Raw genomic sequence first — 19,534 nt, forward strand, 5'->3', positions numbered from 1 at the left:
GAATCTAGGGTCTCACAGATGCTGGACAAGTGCTCTCTACACTTGGGCTGAAAACCCAGCCCTCTAAAGCAGTGATTTTTTTTTTCCATGACTTTTTAAAAACAATGCTTTTATTAATTCTTTGAGAAGTTCATACAATGTAATCTTTGATCAGATTCGTTTTCCAAATTATTTCAAGTTACTCACATACAGCTCTGCTTTCTTATTTCTCTAGGAGATGATCACCCGTCACCCACTTGTCACCCACCCCCTGAACTTGTACGTACTGTAGTTACAAGACACGTGTGAAGTATTCAGCTCTCTGCAGTCTGATGGGTCTCGCCAGGATTTTATTGTCTCTTAGAGTGTGCCAGGCACAACTTTCTAGACGGGAAAGCACAGGACAGGGTTGGGCTAGCGGGTAATCTGAAGAAGGTCCCAGCCACCAGTCTTTGGGCTCCCATGCAGATGCAATGGGCCATGTCCTTGTAGCTGTTTGTTTCCCCCTCTGATTCATTCATTGAACTTGAGGCTGCCTTTAGAAACAGGTACAATAAGATAAGCTCTGGAAATCTAAGAGAGGGAGAGGGGCCCAAGGGAGGGAAGGCAGCAACTATCAGTGCAACTACCAGAGTTTCAGCCTTCCCTTCAGAGTCTACACGGTGGCCTGTGAGGACCCATCTAAATTGCTGTTTCCTTGATCCCATGTCAACTGGAGAAGTGTTTCTAGCAATATAGAAAAAGACAAAGATGAAGTGAAATTCCCTTCTCAGCATTTTCCAAGCTGACAGCCATAGAAACACTGCCAGAAGCAGGGACAGCAATGCCTGAACTGCCTCATCTGCCCCCTCAGCCCTCCAGTTCTTTGCCCCTTCCTGTCCTGTCTGACCTCAGCACTAGAGTCAGAGGGACTCTGACTGCTGGCACTGAGCATGGCCCCACTGCTCAGTCCACCCCATTCCTCACCAGCATTCATTTCTGGCCTACTTCCTCCTCAGACATACTCAGCAAGCTTTAGCCCCCTCAAATGTCCTCAGACATGTTGGCAGAGCCCACGTTTTCTCCAGTACTCGCTCTCACATTTGAAGGCTGGTCTGAAGCACAGCCTGCCATCCTCCCCCATGTGCTTGCCTAAGTGTTTCCTTCACAGCATCTATTCAGTACCTGATATAATGTCCTATTCATCTCCACTCCCATGGAGGCCCTAGGAGGCCGGACACTAGACTCATTTTGTTCAGTACTCCCAGTTCTCCAGAACACAGCTTAGCACGTACTAGGTGTTTAATAAGTTATTAAATGATGGGCAATAAATCTGTTGTCCTTAATGTGTGGAATCATGTTCACTCAGAGGTGTTTGACAGCAGTATGCAGGCTGTGTCCTGAAGAACATGGGGGTCCCAGAGGGAAGACAGAATACTGCCCCAGTGCTACTACACTTGATAAAATAAGATTCAGCCTCTTCCTTTACCTGATTTTATCTTTTAGTCTGAGACATGGTGCTTTCCCATCAACCCAGTTTCTTCAGTATTTCCAAAAGCCACACACAAGATGACAATCACATCCCCAACCAGAAGCTCACGGGTGACATCAGACACACCTGCATCCAGCAGCCCACCACAGGTGACACCAGACACACCTGCATCCAGCAGCCCACCACAGGTGACACCAGACACACCTACATCCAGCAGCAGCCCAACACAGGTGACATCAGACACACCTGCATCCAACAGCCCACCACAGGTGACATCAGACACACCTGCATCCAACAGCCCACCACAGGTGACATCAGACACACCTGCATCCAGCAGCCCACCACAGGTGACACCAGACACACCTGCATCCAGCAGCCCAACACAGGTGACATCAGACACACCTGCATCCAGCAGCCCAACACAGGTGACATCAGACACACCTGCATCCAGCAGCCCAACACAGGTGACATCAGACACACCTGCATCCAGCAGCAGCCCAACACAGGTGACATCAGACACACCTGCATCCAGCAGCCCAACACAGGTGACATCAGACACACCTGCATCCAGAAGCCCAACACAGGTGACATCAGACACACCTGCATCCAGCAGCAGCCCAACACAGGTGACATCAGACACACCTGCATCCAGCAGCCCAACACAGGTGACACCAGACACACCTGCATCCAGCAGCAGCCCAACACAGGTGACATCAGACACACCTGCATCCAGCAGCCTAACACAGGTGACATCAGACACACCTGCATCCAACAGCACACCACAGGTGACATCAGACACACCTGCATCCAGCAGCAACTCACCACAGGTGACATCAGACACACCTGCATCCAACAGCACACCACAGGTGACATCAGACACACCTGCATCCAGCAGCAACTCACCACAGGTGACATCAGACACACCTGCATCCAACAGCACACCACAGGTGACATCAGACACACCTGCATCCAGCAGCAACTCACCACAGGTGACATCAGACACACCTGCATCCAACAGCACACCACAGGTGACATCAGACACACCTGCATCCAACAGCACACCACAGGTGACATTAGACACACCTGCATCCAGCAGCCCAACACAGGTGACATCAGACACACCTGCATCCAGCAGCCCACCACAGGTGACATCAGACACACCTGCATCCAGCAGCCCAACACAGGTGACACCAGACACACCTGCATCCAGCAGCCCAACACAGGTGACATCAGACACACCTGCATCCAGCAGCCCAACACAGGTGACATCAGACACACCTGCATCCAGCAGCAGCCCAACACAGGTGACATCAGACACACCTGCATCCAACAGCACATCACAGGTGACATTAGACACACCTGCATCCAACAGCCTACCACAGGTGACATCAGACACACCTGCATCCAGCAGCAACTCACCACAGGTGACACCAGACATACCTGCATCCAGCAGCCCAACACAGGTGACATCAGACACACCTGCATCCAGCAGCCCAACACAGGTGACATCAGACACACCTGCATCCAACAGCACACCACAGGTGACATCAGACACACCTGCATCCAGCAGCAACTCACCACAGGTGACATCAGACACACCTGCATCCAACAGCACACCAAAGGTGACATCAGACACACCTGCATCCAGCAGCCCACCACAGGTGACACCAGACACACCTGCATCCAGCAGCAACTCACCACAGGTGACATCAGACACACCTGCATCCAACAGCACACCACAGATGACATCAGACACACCTGCATCCAGCAGCCCACCACAGGTGACACCAGACACCTCTGCATCCAGCAGCCCACCAGAGATGACATCAGACACACCTGCATCCAACAGCCCACCACATGTGACACCATACACACCTGCACCCAGCAGCCCACCACAGGTGACAACAGCCATACCATGGCCTGTGATAACAGAGGTCACCAGGCCTGAGTCCACAATACCTGCCAGAAGATCTTTGGCAGCCATCACTTCAAGAGCAGAGGAAGACTCTCACCCAGGAGTCATCTCCACCCATCCACAGATGTCATTTCAGAATTCAACCAATCAGGTAAGTCCGGAAAACAGAAGATAACTTGGTAGCTCCATGACACTGAAAAAGCGCTTACAGGTCTGGGGGTGTGGCTGAGCGGTAAAACACTGGCCTAGCATGTGCATGACCCCAGGTTCATTCATCAGTGTTGAAAAACATAGTCATGAAAAGAGCATGTCCTATCACGTGTGTCCTATCAGGACACCCCCAGGGTTGTGATTTTAAAAAGAAGATGGTTACCCTGTTACCCACCCCCCACCATTGTATACTAAAAGCAAAATGAACTGAGCCCAAGACAATGTCTCCCAGAGGGTTGAGTGTCCACTGCAGTACTCGATGGCTCATTTCAATTTAGGACTCATCTATTCATCATTGGGTGGTGAAGGACATCTGCTAGCCTGCCCCACTGTACCAGAGGTAAAGCCACTGAGACAAGGTGACTGGCGAGAATCCCATTCCCCACTCCTACAGGTAAAAGTGCAAACCCTATTCATTGCAGCCTGGCACTTTCTCACTGAAACACCCCGTTTGCTCCGCTTCCCATGATGATGGAAGCTAAGGTTCACACTTGTCCCAGCATCATCTTCCACCAGGGAAGGAGCAGCCTGCAGTAGCTTAACCTAAGAATGGAGTTTGGTTCACTTCCTTAAATAACAAGAAGCTAGAAATGCAGGGTGAATATCCAGAAGTGTCCGAAGATAAAGTGCTAGAGCTGTTAAGAGAATTTGGTGACGTTGCCCGACTCAAGATATGTGTGCAATAATGAGAAAACTAGACACAGTCAAGTGACATAGCAGACACCTTTATCCCAGTACTCAGCAGTCTGAGACAGGAGGATTGTAAATTTAAGGCCAGCCTGGGCTGCATAAACATTAAGATATGCCATGATATGGCCCAGGTTACACCTGGATTCTAAAATACCAAATGAGGTTATGTGTCTCCACAGCTGCCTATAGCTAGGATAGCATCCAGAAAGCCCAGCTTCCAGTGAGTCGTGGGGTGGCAGCTACAGCTCACCCTCACGTCACCATCTTGTTTGCACCTCAGTTAGTCAAAGCCACAATACAGCGGTTGTCATTCTACGGTCCTTCTATAAGTGACCTCTCCCAGGAAGTCAGGAAGAACCTATGGAACCATGCGACCCATAAGGATGGTGTGCTGATGCAGTGGTCCAGCTTATGACAACTTGACACAAGCTAGAGACATCTGAAAGGAGGGAACCTCAATTGAGAAAATGCCTTCATAAGATCCAGTTGTAAGACATTTTCTTAACACCACCGGGCTGGCGGTCCTGGGATGTATAAGAAAGTAGGGTGAGTGAGCCATGCTGAGCAAGCCAGTAAGCAGCAGCATTTCATGGCCTCGGCATCAGCTCCTGCCTCCAGGCTCCTGCCTTGCGTGAGTTCCCATCCTGGCTTCCTTTGGTGATGGACTATGAGGTGGAAGTGCCAGCCTTTTCTCCTCAAACTGCTTTTCATCATGGTGTGTCACCACAGCAATAGAATCCCCCACTAAGACAGTTGGGATCGTGACCCACTGACTGCTCCATGTCTAACATAGCATCTACAGAGCACAGCAGGGACTTGGCAAATGTCTCTTGAAGACATGTGAGACATGCAGGCTCTACTCCAGAATTTAAACAAGTAGTTAGTTGGGTTTACATGGGGGTGAGTAAAGGCTGGACTTCAAGTATTGAAGTCTCATAAGCTTTGGCCTAGCTTTTTTTTTTTTTTTTTTTTTTTTTGGTTGGGGAAGTGTTCCTGCTACAAAGTTTTTTTTCCCTTTTGAACATGAACTCTTTTTCCCATTGTTGAGTCTTGAACTCGGAACCTTGTATTTCTAGGTAAGCGCTCTGTGAACTCATTCCTATGATCTTACCAACAACCTCATCTGCCTTTATCCTATTCATTCCATAAAACTCTTGCCACATCTTCTCTCATGTGTGAAGGACATGAAAATCAATTCTACCCACTAGCAGGGATGCTCCCTGAAGTAAGAGCTCTTTTGGAGCCTGTAGTTCATGGAACTGAGAATATTATCCTTGGCCAGTGTTCATTAACATGGTATACCAAACTTCAAATGCATGAAAATAATTCTGTTATAAATCACTTTGATAAGATATTTTTTAAAGTTTTTATTACACTTATGTGTTTGTGTGTCTGGAAGTGTGGGTGTGCACATGCCATGTGACTCATGTGGGAGTCAGAGAACAACTCTTAGGAATCAGTTCTGCCCTTCCTTCCTGTGGGTTCCGGGAATCCAATGGAGTCCTTCAGTCTTTGCAGTAAGTGCCTTTATCTACAGAGCCATCTCTCCAGCCTGACAAAAATCTTTTCTTCCCAGCAGGTCATAGATGAGACAGCAGGGAAGCTGATCTCAACAATTCCTGATTTTCAAGGTCACAGTGAATTCCAAAAAGCTTGCACTATCCTCCAGAGACTTAGAGGCTTCCTGCCAACATCTCCCACATCAGCTCAGGTAAGCAGGGGGTTGGGGGGAAGGTGACACAGCAGTAGGAAGGGAAGGGACAGTGTGGAGGTTGTGACCCCTGTAGAACTGGGCATCGTGAAAGTACCTAATGGGAACAGAGTTGAGTAATTCTAAGTCTGAAACGAGTGTGTTGACAGGCAGTGGTATTCTCGGAATCACAGTTTGCAATGCACAGCTTACCGTAGATACAGTAGGATGGTCTTGGGACAGACATCAAAATCAGAATGCTTCTGACCTTTCACTTTTCTGCATCCATGCTCGATGACATCACTTTCTCATAACTGATCAGGCTGCTACTTATGCATTAAAAAGTAGTAGCATAAGAAGTTCTATGTTCTTTTTTCTATTTTACCACAATAAGCATGTCTATGTGTCAAGACCCTCCCACACCAATCATTCGTCAATAAAATGCTTGCCTATAGACCAATCTTATAAAGGCATTTTCTCTATTGAGAGCCCCTATCCCCAATACCTCTTAGCTTGTTTCAAGTTGACAACCAGTCAACCAGCCAGCAGGTAAAGAGGGAGTGTACTGATTCCTAAGGAAGCCGGGCCTCCCTTTATGAGTTTGCACATTTGCAGCTGTGTTTATGACTTCACTTCTGTTGACTGTTCAGACTTGGTCATGAACACGTGTTTCACCATTGAGATGCGCCCCTCTGCTTCAGTCTTTCTCTGGATCGCTCTGTGCCTCCGCTCCTCCTGCCACCCCTCACCTTCCTTGTTAGAGGCCTTCACCGTTGAACCTAACTGTTGTTCCCCATACTTCAAATGTTTTATGCCAGCATCTTAGTTTTAATTTTCTGTATGTCTTTGTTTTTGTTTGTCTCTTTGCTTGCTTGTTTGTTTTTCCAAGATAGGGTTTCTCTGTGTAGCCCTGGCTGTCCTGGAACTCATTCTGTAGACAGGCTTTGATTTTTACAGATTTTTTGGTTTGATTTGATTTGATTTCTCATTCGTTTGTTTGGTTTTTTTTGTTTGTTTGTTTGTTTGTTTTTGTTTTTCGAGACAGGATTTCTCTGACTAATAGCCCTGGCTGTCCTGGGACTCATCTTGTAGACCAAGCTGGCCTTGGAATTCACAAAGATCTTCCTGTCTCTGCTTCCAGAGTGCTGGGACTGAAGCTGTGGGCCATCATGCCTGGCTTACAGAAGCTTTTTAATAACTATAATTCTGAAAGAAAATAACATTTCATAATAAAGATAGTAGAAGCTACAGTGGGTATCCAGAAATCATCCAATCATACTTATCTCTTGTTTCCTTCCAGGTAGTTAGGTGATTGGTTGGTTGGTTTGAGACAGGGTCTCACTATTCATCCCAAGCTGGCTTTGAACTTACTTTACCTCCTGTCTCTGTCTCCTGGGCTCCAGGGTTACAGGCATGCACACTGCCCCTGACTTCTTAGCCTTTCTTTACTCCCCTTGTTTTATATGAGAACAGTGTACATAAAAGAGAACTGATGTTTTCTGTTGTTCTTAGAATGTCTCCCCTTGCCAGGTGGAGGCGGCACACGCCTTTAGTCCTAGCACTCGGGAGGCAGAGGCAGGTGAATCTCTGTGAATTAGAGGCCAGCCTGGTGTTCAGAATGAGTTCCAGGATGGCCAGGGCTACAGAGAAACTATCTTGAAAAACAACAAACAAACAAACAAACAAACATTCTCCCCGTCTCTGTTTTCTGGGTGTCTTGAAGCTTTTGATGCTACCACCCATGCCTTCAAAATGAGCTCACCTGCTCAGCATCTGGCCTGACATTGCTATTCTCCCAAGCACTCCTCCTTTAGGTTTGTTCTCTTAAATAGCTTGTCTGCTTAGCACTCAACACTCAACACAATCCTCCCCCATAGGTGGTACACAATCATATATTTTCCTGGCCTGCCCAATGGCAATGCTGCCTTTTATAAAATACATTTGAACTGTAAAATAGATACTGCACTGTGGGGCTGGGGAAATAACTCTGTTGGCAAAGAGCCTGGGCACAAGCTTAAGAACCCGGGCACACATCTTCAGGACCCTTGTAAGAGCCAGGTGTGGCCCTGCCCTGGGCGGTAACTTATGGATGGAGACGTGGAGACAGGTGGGACCCTAGAGTTTGCTGGTCAGCTAGTCTAGCCAGTTGGTGAGCTCCAGGTTTGATGAGAGGCCCTGTCTCAAAAACAAAAAACAAACAAACAAACAAAAATGACAGAGAGCAACTGATGTAGGCACATGACATTAGTCTGGCCTCTAGATGCACATACACCCACATGAATATGTGCATGCACCACACATACATAATACATACATACATACATACATATATACATACATACATACATGGAAGGAGGGGATGAAGGAAGAGGGGAGGGAGGAAAGGGAGAAGGGAAGGATTGAGGGAAAGAGGGTAGGAAGGAAATACTGAGCTGCTGATAAGAAGATAACAAATAAACCTGAAAGAGTCACAAGCAGCCACACACGTCTCCTTTCTGACATCCCCAGGTCAGTGTGGCCAGCTTACTCATTGGCCTGAGCGAGCAGCTGCTGACACTCCCATTTCAGAAGAACAACAGCTGGAGCTTCCAGACTCCGGCAGTCCGCTGCCTCTCCCAGCCCCTTAGAAGTCTACCAACAATGGAGAAAAGCAGTCATCAGGTGGGTGTGCGTTGTTCGGGTGGCTGGCTCTGCCAGGAACTCTCTTTAACATTCAGCCGTGCAGCCTCTCCTCAGGCTGCCAAAGAGAATTCTGCCGGAGACACTGCTGAGCCTCTGCTCTCTTTCTCCAGCCCACCAGTGGGCAGAGACTGCTGGGTGCTCACTTCACTTCATTATCAGCTGAAACTGACTTAGCGAAGCATGAAGCATACCGTAAACTACCTCAGTGAGAGAGTCAACAGCCTAATAGAGTGGTGCACACCAGTACTCAGGAGGCTGAGACGGGGGAGAGCAACTCCAAGGCCAGCCTGGGCTACAGAGCAAGGCATTGTCGGCAGGAGAAAGAATGGGAAGGAAGGAGGAAGGAAAAAGAGAGGGTGATACCAAGTCACACCTAAAAAGGATGGTCAAGCCAGGTATGGTCACGCATATCTGTGATGACAACACTCAAGGCAGAGGTGGGGGTGGGGGTGGGGGTGGGGGGGCAGAAAGGCAGAGGCAGATGGACATAAGGGGTTCAAGGTTACCCTAGGCAGCACAGAGTTTAAGGCCAGTCAGAGCTGTGAAACTCTTTAAGTCAACATGAGGGAAAGAAGAGAGAGAGAGAGAGAGAGAGAGAGAGAGAGAGAGAGAGAGAGAGAGAATGAGAGGGGGAGGGGGAGGGGGAGGGGGAGAGGGAGAAGAGAAGGAGAGGCAATAACAGTATTGGCAAGGAGGCTGAGAAATTGTATCCATCATAAATTGTGTTGTGAAATAGTGCAGCAGCCCCACGAACGTTAGAAACAGACTGGCCATGTCTCCTAGCAACTCTGCTCATTGGTATTAGATACAGAACAGAAAAAGCAAGTCCACACAAAGACACGTTCAAACACAGATTTCTCAGACAGAGAAAGAGCCCAAAGTGGAAAACAGCCCAGCTGTGCATGGTCTGGACAGTGGATAAATAAAACGCAGCACGCCCACACAGACACTTTAGCCACACGAAGGAAATAAGTACGGACACACAGTACAGCATGGGCAGCCCGCAGGAACGGCAGGTCACACGAAAGGCCATCTACTGTAGTTCACCTTGTGAAATGTCCGGAAGCATCAGATCTGTGGAAGCTGGAGTAGGCTAGTTTATTTTAGGGGATTGAATTTAAAAGCTAAATTGTGGTATTGGTTTCCTACGTATATATAAGATGTACACAGTCTGAGTGGGCAGGTTCTACCACATTTGGAAGTTTCATCTCCATAGGGCTGTTTTCAGATACTCATCCTGGTGCTGAGGCTGTAGCTAGCTCAGCTGGTGAAGCACTTGCCTAAGCAGCAGGACACTTCTGTTCCATCCACAGCACCCCACCGACGGATCGTACACTGCATTTGGGACCAGCGCAGGGGGATCGGAAACTCCAAGTGATTTTTGGCTACAGAGTGAGTTTGAGGTCAGCCTGGCATACCAGAGACCTTGTCCTCCCCCTTCCAAAGAAGCAACTAACACAAGGGAATTGAGGAAAACTCATATAGGGTCTGAATAAAACTTCCTCACACTAAACCATCCACGAGGCTGAGAAACCAGTCAGAACTCCAGTGGTTGCAGAGAGTTCAGAATGGTACAAGTTCAGAGACAAATTGTCTTGGGCCATCATCAGCCCTCTAAATAGCCATTTATTGTCTGCGTGTTACCTAGCATCTAGATGACCATTGGGTAAGTCCTTCGAAATGTTCCCAAAAGACACCTAGCTCCCACTAACCAAAAAGCCAAGAATGGTATCAGATAACATCTGAGACCCACAGAATGGAGTTCACTTCATTTCTTTAACCCACCCTACCCCAGTGTTCCCACCAATGTGTTTGAAAGCTACCTCGTTTAAGACTTTATTTGTTCTATCACTATTGAAAACTCTAGGAAACTCTTACCATGATGGAACATAGAATTTGGATAACCTGAGTCTGTGTCCTGGATCCTGGTCACTCGTAGTCAGCTCCAAAACAGACTCTCTCATCCCCTTTGAGATAAGAATGGTTTCTTTCACTAGTATGGAGATATGTATAGATATAGATATAGATATAGATATAGATATAGATATAGATATAGATTAGATATATAGTTCATGCAAAGATATTAGAGTCTGAATACTTCTGTAAGATTTCAAAGTTCACTCTGGCTCTGTCTCCTTTCTTTATACCACTATCAAAATCCCTGTCCCGCTTGTAACCCTATCAGAACCATGTCACTCACAAGTCCACAGATCACAAGGAATCTTGCTCAAATTGCAGGTTGAAGACATGCTGGAGACATCCCTGATGGCCCTGGGGGAAATCCACAGAGCATTTTGCCAACAGAGTCTGTGCCCTCGGTCGGCAGTGACCCTGGCCTCTTCCACTGCTACTCTGGTGTTGAGCAGGTTAAAGGGCTAGAGGGCTGGGGACGTGTCATTTTGATTTTGACTTATGGAGGGCGTTCAGAAAGTGATGTGCATCTAAATCCTTTCAGCCAAAATGTGTCCATGTTGCCTCTGAGCACCTACACTCTGGGTGAGCCTGCACCCTTGAGGTTGGGTTTCCCATCAGCAGAAGCGCTGAAGGAGCTCTTGAATAAATACCCAGGAGTGAACCTTCAGGTGAGTATGAACCAGACTGAGATAGGAACACATGAGGTGCTGTGGGATGGCCATGTGAGGATGTAGGGGAGGGAATGTGTGCCAGCTGGGCAAGATGAGGAAAGACCATGGGCACTAATTTATTTTTCACACTGAGAGGAGAAAGGCCTCTTTAAAATGATCTAGTGAGGGATGTGGAGGTGGCTCAGCAGGTAAGAATGCATCCTCTGTCAATAAGAGGACCTGAGTTTGACTCCCCAGAACGCTTGTAAGTCTGGGCATGGCTGTGTGTGTCTATAACCTTAGCTTTGTGATGCAGAGCCAGGCAGATTAGCGTTCATGGGCCAGCCAGCCTAGCCCAAACCACAAGCTTCCATTTCAACGAGAAGCCCAGACGGAGAGCAGTAAAGGAAGATACCTAGTGTCCTGCTCTGGCCTCTGTATGCCTGCTCACTGGCATAAACCCCTGCACCTATGTACTCAGATGCATGTAACATACACATGCACACACGTGCGCACACACACACAAAATCTAGTATATAGCTAGGTTTGATGGGAGATGTCTGCTGTCCTAGCACTTGAGAGGCAGGAGGAGGAGGATTGCTGTGAATTCAGCTATATTACAATATATTGCTATTTTACAACTCTCACAAAAAGTCCAGTAGGGAGCTTGGGAGCGTTCAACAGATACATGACTTTAACTTAGTTTCTGTGTTGTGATTTGAATTGATCTCAACATCTCTACTGACAAAGTTGGGATTATCTGAATCATAACTAGTTCAGTGAGAAGAAAAAGAAACTACACAAACAGTGTTGCACGGCAGAATACTTATTCCCTACGGTAAAAGAACAAAGCTGTGGAAATCATCTTGAGGGCCCCAACTGCAGGCCCGACTTTCATTGTTTCTCAGCGTTACAACATTTAACATCTCTTCACCTAACACACCCTTGGGGACTCCCAGCATTTAATTTATAACCACTACCTCGTAATCCGTTGGGGAGGACCCTTTATGAACAGTTTGGCTGGCCGTTGGAGGGACTGGAATTTGCTTCCTCTGCAGGTAACAGGTCTGGCTTTCAACCCCTTTGAGACCTCAGATGACAGGAACATTGTTGGAAGCGTCGGAAATGTGCTGCTGAGCTCTGGTTATCAGCCGATCCAAGTCCGCGATTTAATAGAAGATATTGAGGTACAAGTATCTCAATGGAAACAGGGCATGCTGGGAGAGAGGATGGGAAGATACAACAACTTAGCATTTCCGATACATGTCGGAGTTAAGTACATGGCACATGGGTTTAATCCCAGCACTTGGGAGGCAGAGACAAGCGATTTCTGTGGGTTCAAAGCCAGCTAGGATGCATAGTGAGCCCTCTATGCCAGAAAGGTTACACACTGAGACTCTATTTTACAGAAAAAGAGAGAGACTCAGGTCAGGGCTGGTATTCTGTTACACATCTCAGGAAGCAGACACAGACCTGGCTCAATCTCAGGAGAAGCCATCTAAGACTGCACAGCCTCCACTAATCACTGGCTTTGTGTTGCCTACTAAGACCCAATGAAGAAGCCTCAGGAATTCCGTTACCTCATCACTACAAGGAAAACAGAAAGGCCTATCTTAAACCTAGGGGATTGACTGTCTCCCTTTTCTAGATCGTGCTCTGGAGAAACGACAGCATGGAGACCCAGCCCACCAACCTGAACACAAGTACAGACCAGTTCACAATCTCTGTGAATATCACTTCCTTGGAGAAAACCCTCATTGTGACCATCGAGCCCGAAAGTCCCCTCCTAATGACACTTCACCTGGGCTTTCAGGACCAGCCGGCCCACACTCACTTCTATCTCAACATCAGCCTGCCGAGGGGCCAGGTGTGGCAGAAAGGTATCTATCGGCCATCAGGTACCTGCAGGGATGTAGCTCTGTGGTAGAACATTTGTGTAGGCCAGTGTACCACTGAGATGGGGGATGATGTTTCTCAAGCGCCTGTGTGTGTAATGGGGGCAGGGAGTGTGAAGGAGTGGGGGGGGGGTTCTGACAGTGATGTTGAACACTTTCGTCAATCACTCTTATATTATATTCTTTGAAGTGAGATGTCTCAGTCAGACCCAGAGCTTGCCAAGATATTCACACCTGGTAGCCACCTTCTGTAGGGATTCCTCTACTTTCCCAAGGCCAGGATTAGGGGCAGGTTGCCATATCTACCCAGTATTTATGTAGCTTCTGGGGATGAGAACTCTGATCCTCTTGCTTGCAAGGCAAGCACTTTACTTCAACTGCTGAGCAAGCTCTAAGCCATTTTTTAAAGTAAGTATCTTATGTAGCCCAAAATAGCCTCAAGCTCACCACATAGCCAGGGTGGGTGCTGAACTTCTCATCCTCCTGTCTCCATCTCTCAAGGGCTAGTATTCGTACCACTTTGATGGGTTTGTTGGTGCTGGGAATCAAACCCAGGGCCTCATATAGACTATACAAGCATTTTATCACTGAGCTGCATTTCCCACAGTCTTAGCATCCTGTTGTTGTGAACGACCACAGCAACTCTTATGAAAGAAAGCATTTAGCTGGGGCTGTCTTACAGTTTCAGAAGTTTAGTCCATTATCACCTTGGCTGGGAGCATGGCAGTTTGCAGACAGACATGGTGCTGGAGAAGTATCTGAGAGTTCTACATCCAGATCCACAGACAGCTGGAAGAAAGAGAGACTGGGCCTGGCTTGGGCTTTTAAAACATCAAAGCCCACCACAGTGACACACTCCCACCAACAATGAAGGCCACACCTCCTAATCCTTCTCAAGTAATGCCACTCCCTGGTGACCAAGCATTCAAATATATGAGCCTATAGGGTCCATTCTTATTCAAACCACCACACAGCTCATGTGTGATGGTTTCTCTCTTTTTTTTCTAGAACTCATAGTGTATTCCAATTCATTAGACCTAAATGAGCATGTATCAAAAGGAAATGATTCCTGTGGTGGTTTGAATATGCTTGGTCCATGGGAAGTGCTATCATTAGGAGATGTGGCCTTCCTGGAGTAGGTATGGTCTTGTTGGAGTAGGTGTGGCCTTGTTGGAAGAAGTCAATCACTGTCTGAGTAGGCTTTGAGGTCTTATGTTCAACCTTCACCCAGTGCAGAAGTCAGTCTCTCCTGGTTGCTTTCTGGTCAAGATGTAGAACTCTCAGCTACCTCTCCAGCACCATGTCAGCCTGCAGGCTGCCATGCTTCCTGCCATGATGATAATGAGCTGAACCTCTGAAACTGAAAGCCAGCCCCAATTAAATGTTGTCTTTTATAAGAGTTGCCTCGGTCACGGGGGTCTATTCACAGCAATAGACACCCTAACTAGACAAGATCTCATACTGTCCCCTTGACTGGAGTGTGTATGGTGCTGAGTTCAGGATGTGTCACCAGTGTCTTTTGCACTGGTGCTAGACTCCTAGCCTCATTTGTAAGATAATAGTAATGAATAATAGTTGTGAATCTGACAGGGGTCTTAGCCCATTGGGAATATAACCCAGCATTCTTCTTGGTCTTAAGATGAGGAGTACACATGGGTGCTGACACCAGAGAGCCTGTGGTATGGCATTGGCACCTACTACATAATGGCTGTGGAGAATAAAAGTACAGAGACAACACAAAGCACACCCGTCCTGGTCTCAGTGGTCACAGCTGTCACCCAGTGCTATTTCTGGGACCGATACAACAGGACATGGAAGAGCGATGGATGCCAAGTAAGGGGGCGGGGGGACCTTCGCTGTACCCCTCCCCTTCCATTTTTGGGGATAGGCCAGAAACAACATGAATCTGAAGGGAAGCAAATCAGCCTGGGACCACAAAGGAGGGTGGCCCAGGGTAGCAGGGTAAGTATATCTCTAGAACAGCTGCCGGAGCTGTGTTCTTCTAATTCCTATCTGGACACAGCTGCAGACAGTGACAGTGCCGGGCACTGAGCAAGTTGATAGCTGAGATGAGAGCTGGGCACTGAGCGACAACTGATAGATGAAAGCTAGAAAGCAGACGTGGAAGCTGTGTGTGTGTGTGTGTGAGAGAGAGAGAGAGAGAGAGAGAGAGAGAGAGAGAGAGAGAGAGAGAAGAAGAAGAAGAAGAAGGAGGAGGAGGAGGAGGAGGAGGAGGAGGAGGAGGAGGAGGAGGAGGAGGAAGAGGAGGAGGAGGAGGAAGAGGAGGAGGAGGAAGAGGAAGAGGAAGAAGAGGAGGAGGAGGAGGAGGGAGGGAGGGAGGGAGGGAGGGGGAGAGAGAGAGTGTGTACAGTGTAGATTCTTGTACATGCCAGGCAGGCAAGGACAGATTTACACATTTACAGTCAGCATTTTGTTCCTGGTGGCTAAACCTTTCAGAAGGCATCCTACCTCTCACCACATAGCCCAGGTTGACCTCCAGTTCTTGATCTTCCTGCTCTGGCCTCCCTGAATGTTGGGGTTACAGGCATTTATTACCATACCTAGCATGCTCACTCTTGATCCTGTGGGTGCTGCCCTGATCTGATGTCTGCTTCAGAAACACCACACTGATGTGAGGCCCTGGGAATCCTGAAGCTATTCTTCAAAGGTCTGAGACTGGATCTGGCTGTGGTGGTGTATGTATTTAATCCCAGCACTCGGGAAGCAGACAAGGAGGATCATGAGTTCAAGGCCAGCCTGGGCTACATAGTGAGACCCTGTCTTTAAAAAAAGAAAAATTTGAGCACGGCAAGGAAAAAAAACAGGATTCTCAAGAAAGCAACTGCCTTAAGCAGTAATCTCTGGGCAGTTAATTCTCAGGCAAACTTCCCAAGAGGAAGTTTGTCAAAAGCAGGGTCTGCAGTGGTGGCTGTGAGTGAGCCAGGCAGTGCCACACCATGTTTTGGGGAGACCATGCATTGAGGAGCAGCCTCAAGAATGTTTATGCTCTCAGGACACAAGCACTGATGGAGGAACCATTGGGATGTGTCTGCTCCATGAAGCCCTCTGTGATGCTATCTCTCCCAGTACAAGGAGAAAGGTTGAGCAGCCAGGGCCTAGCCGCATGCAGGAGGATTAGGGAATTAAGTCATAGAGGTAATATTTCTGGCGGAAATCAATCCTATGGCTTCACCCTTTCTAGGTGAGCACCCTGCCGCTGAGCTTACATTATAGTCGTTTCATGAACCAATCAAACATGCATCGGTAGCGTCCTTTATTCAGTTACTGGTACAACTTTAAAAATAAACACCACAAAGAAATGTCATGCTATGTGGAAAATTACAAGAAATATTTTAAAAGTTTTAAACATACCATTCAGCTTTAGCAAAGTTGTTATTTTCTTAATTCAGGATTTTTTTTTTAAAGTTTTGTTGTGTTTCGTTGTTGTTTTATTTGAGACAGATTCTAATTATGTAGCCCAAGCTGTCCCGAATCTCAGAGATTCACCTGCTTCTACCTCCTGAACGCTGGGATTATAGGCAAGCACCATCGCACCTGGCCCCTCCTTCAGAGTTTTAAAAATAATAAAACACTCAGGAATAATAGAAGCCACCTGTGGTCCCTTCGCCATCCTCGCCCCCTCTCCTCTATTGTGGGAAGCCACAGTCCTGGATCTTTCAAGATGTGAGATGCCCAGGTTAGAAACTAGAGACACAGTAATACATCAGTAATGTCAGTGAAGAAGACTCCATATACCACAGCTGCCAAATCCTGATAGCCTGAGTTCTATGCCTAGAACCCGTGTGGGCAGAAAGGGAGAGCTCACTCCTGTAAGTTGTTCTTTGGCACATACCCACACGATAAATAAGTTAATATAGCTATATTATAAATGGATATATAATGTATCCAGAGCTCCAAGGGACTAAACCACCAACCAAAGAGTACACATGGAGGGACCCATGGCCCCAGCTGCATATGTAGCAGAGGATGGCCTTGTCGGACATCAATGGGAGGAGAGGCCCCTTGGTCCTGTGAAGACTTGATGCCTCAGTGTAGGGGAATGCCAGGATAGGGAGGCAGGAGTGGGTGGGTGGGTGAGCACCCTCATAGAAGCAGGGGGAGGGAGGATGGGATAGGGGGTTTCCAGAGGGGAAACTGGGAAAGGGGATAACATTTGAAATGTCGATAAATAAAATATCCAATAAAATTTTAAAAGGATATAAAATATATAAATATTATAATATAAATGTTTATATTATAAATATATGTTGTATTAATATATAATATATATTATAGATATGCATATTATATAAATATATTGTATATAAATATATAATATATAAGTATATTATATATAAATACATATATATACATATACATGTATGTATATACATATACACATATACACACATACATATATAAAACCTTCCAGTCCTTTTCTGTCTCAAGGCTGCCTGTGTCCCCATTTTCTTCTTGTCTGTCACTCCTTGTCACTCTACCTTACAATTCGGGTCTTCAATCAACTTCCAGGTGGGGCCGAAGAGCACCATCTTGAAGACCCAGTGTCTCTGTGACCACTTGACCTTCTTCAGCAGTGACTTCTTCATCGTGCCTAGGACAGTGAATGTAGGGAACACTATCAAACTGCTGCTTCATGTGACCAACAACCCTGTCGGGGTGTCATTGCTGGCCAGCCTCCTAGGATTCTATATCCTCTTAGCCGCATGGGCGTGGAGGAAGGATCAAGCAGATATGCAGAAGGTGAGAGGGCTTGGGCCCCAAAGGCCATGGTGTGTTGAGTGCTTCAAGCTGCCTAGGGGAAGTAGAGATTGTGGGCCAACAAGCTGAGAAAGGCCAGTGGGGCTGTGTTAAATCTCTGCATATTTACTGCCTCGAAACAAAGTGGGGTTTTGTTTGGTTGGTTTTGGTTTTTCGGGTTTTTTTTTTTTTTTTTTTTTTTTTTTTTTTTTTTTTGCTCTGGTTTTGGTGCCAATGTAGGATCTTCACAGGAGTCAGGCAGAATAGAAATACACCAGAAAATGTCTGCCGTGGGCGCTCAACTGAAATCAGACCCATTATTTACCTTACCTTATACACTAGACAAAGTTAAACCAAGCCAGTGTATAATTATAAGTTATTATAATTATAATTTGTACTATAACTGCAGTATACAGAAAACTAGTAAGAAATTGTCTCCTGGGGCTGGCAAGATGGCTCAGTGGTCAAAGGCACTTGCCACCACGCCTGCCGACCTGAGTTCAAGCCCCAGGATGCACTTGTTGGAAGGAGAGAGTAGCAAGTTGCTCTCTGACCTCCCCTTATGTGTCATGGCACATCTGTGCCCGACACTGCACACACATAAATAAATGCTAAAATTTTTTAAAGTTAAAAATTTTTTAAAGTTAAAAGTTTAAAAATTTTTAAAGTTAGGTGACTGACCCCTAAAACACATTGTATCGCCCAGGCTGGCTTTGATATAACAGTAATCCTCACATGCTACTAAGATTACACATGTGAGCCTCCATACTTGGCTAGGTTAAAAAAAAAAAAAAAAACAATTAGACAAGGTCTCACTGTGCAGTCCTAGATAGCCTGAAACTCACTACATAGCTCAGGCTAGCCTCAAGCCCATAGAGATCCTCCTCCCTCTGCCTTCCAGATGCCACTACACCTAGCTAAGACAAAAAAAAAAAAAAAAAAAAAAGCAGTAGAATTCTTGAGCATCTTTTTTTCTAATTTCTGCTTTATATATTTCTTATTTTTGTGTTATTCTTTTTTCTTCCGGGCCTTACACATGCTGGGCAAGGGCTCTACCGACAGCTACACTCCAGCCTCTTCTCATCTATACTCGACGTTTTAGAAGAGGTGCATGCGTTTGTTATTTTCCTGGGTGAACTGTTGCCAGCTTTAGTAAATAAAAAGCAAGAAAGCAATTTAATTTGCATTTTATACAAACAGTAGGTGAATCTTTAGCAGGACGGTGGCCCTTATTGTTTATCTAAAACTCCAGTTTCCCTGGGTATCCTCTGCCCTGTACGCTCCTCCTTCCCAAGTGCTATACCCAAGGCCCAGCCAACTGATCCTGGGATGTTTTCATTTAGAGACAGAGCCTGGAGCTTCAGACCTCAGCCTTCCAATCACTTTGCTGGCCTGTGTGCTTGCCTTGCTGACACCACCTCCCCCTGCTTTTCATTGAGGTCCCAAAACTGTCACAGAGAAGCCTGTCCCCAACTAGGACTGTCCTGAGGAGAGACATAGCAAGCTCATGGCTTCTGCTCTTCCTGCAGGTGAAGGTAACAGTCCTGGCTGACAATGACCCCAGCTCTGCATTCCACTACCTTATCCAGGTCTACACTGGGTATCGGAGGAGGGCTGCTACAACAGCCAAGGTTAGCAGAGCCCGGGCTTATTACTGTGTGTCTTCTGCAAAGTGTGTCT

General features: G+C 46.8%; 1 protein-coding gene across 8 annotated transcripts in view; it reads left to right on the forward strand.

Moving 5' to 3' along the window:
• Positions 1–19,534, forward strand: part of Pkd1l3 (polycystin 1 like 3, transient receptor potential channel interacting) — a 62,774-nt gene that overhangs the window by 15,580 nt on the left and 27,660 nt on the right. For 7 of the 8 annotated variants that reach the window (XM_076915858.1, XM_076915862.1, XM_076915864.1 and 4 more), the window contains 12 exons: positions 215–258; positions 1,465–3,516; positions 5,842–5,976; positions 8,464–8,616; positions 9,951–10,040; positions 10,876–11,003; positions 11,093–11,219; positions 12,260–12,388; positions 12,850–13,081; positions 14,736–14,929; positions 17,627–17,857; positions 19,384–19,485. In XM_076915858.1, the coding sequence (XP_076771973.1) occupies positions 215–258; positions 1,465–3,516; positions 5,842–5,976; positions 8,464–8,616; positions 9,951–10,040; positions 10,876–11,003; positions 11,093–11,219; positions 12,260–12,388; positions 12,850–13,081; positions 14,736–14,929; positions 17,627–17,857; positions 19,384–19,485 (3,617 nt within the window). The remainder of the gene's footprint in view (positions 1–214; positions 259–1,464; positions 3,517–5,841; positions 5,977–8,463; positions 8,617–9,950; positions 10,041–10,875; positions 11,004–11,092; positions 11,220–12,259; positions 12,389–12,849; positions 13,082–14,735; positions 14,930–17,626; positions 17,858–19,383; positions 19,486–19,534) is intronic. The other variant, XM_076915863.1, reaches the window with a different exon arrangement.

Source organism: Arvicanthis niloticus, chromosome 18, assembly GCF_011762505.2.
Source record: "Arvicanthis niloticus isolate mArvNil1 chromosome 18, mArvNil1.pat.X, whole genome shotgun sequence".
NCBI classification, from domain to species: domain Eukaryota; kingdom Metazoa; phylum Chordata; class Mammalia; order Rodentia; family Muridae; genus Arvicanthis; species Arvicanthis niloticus.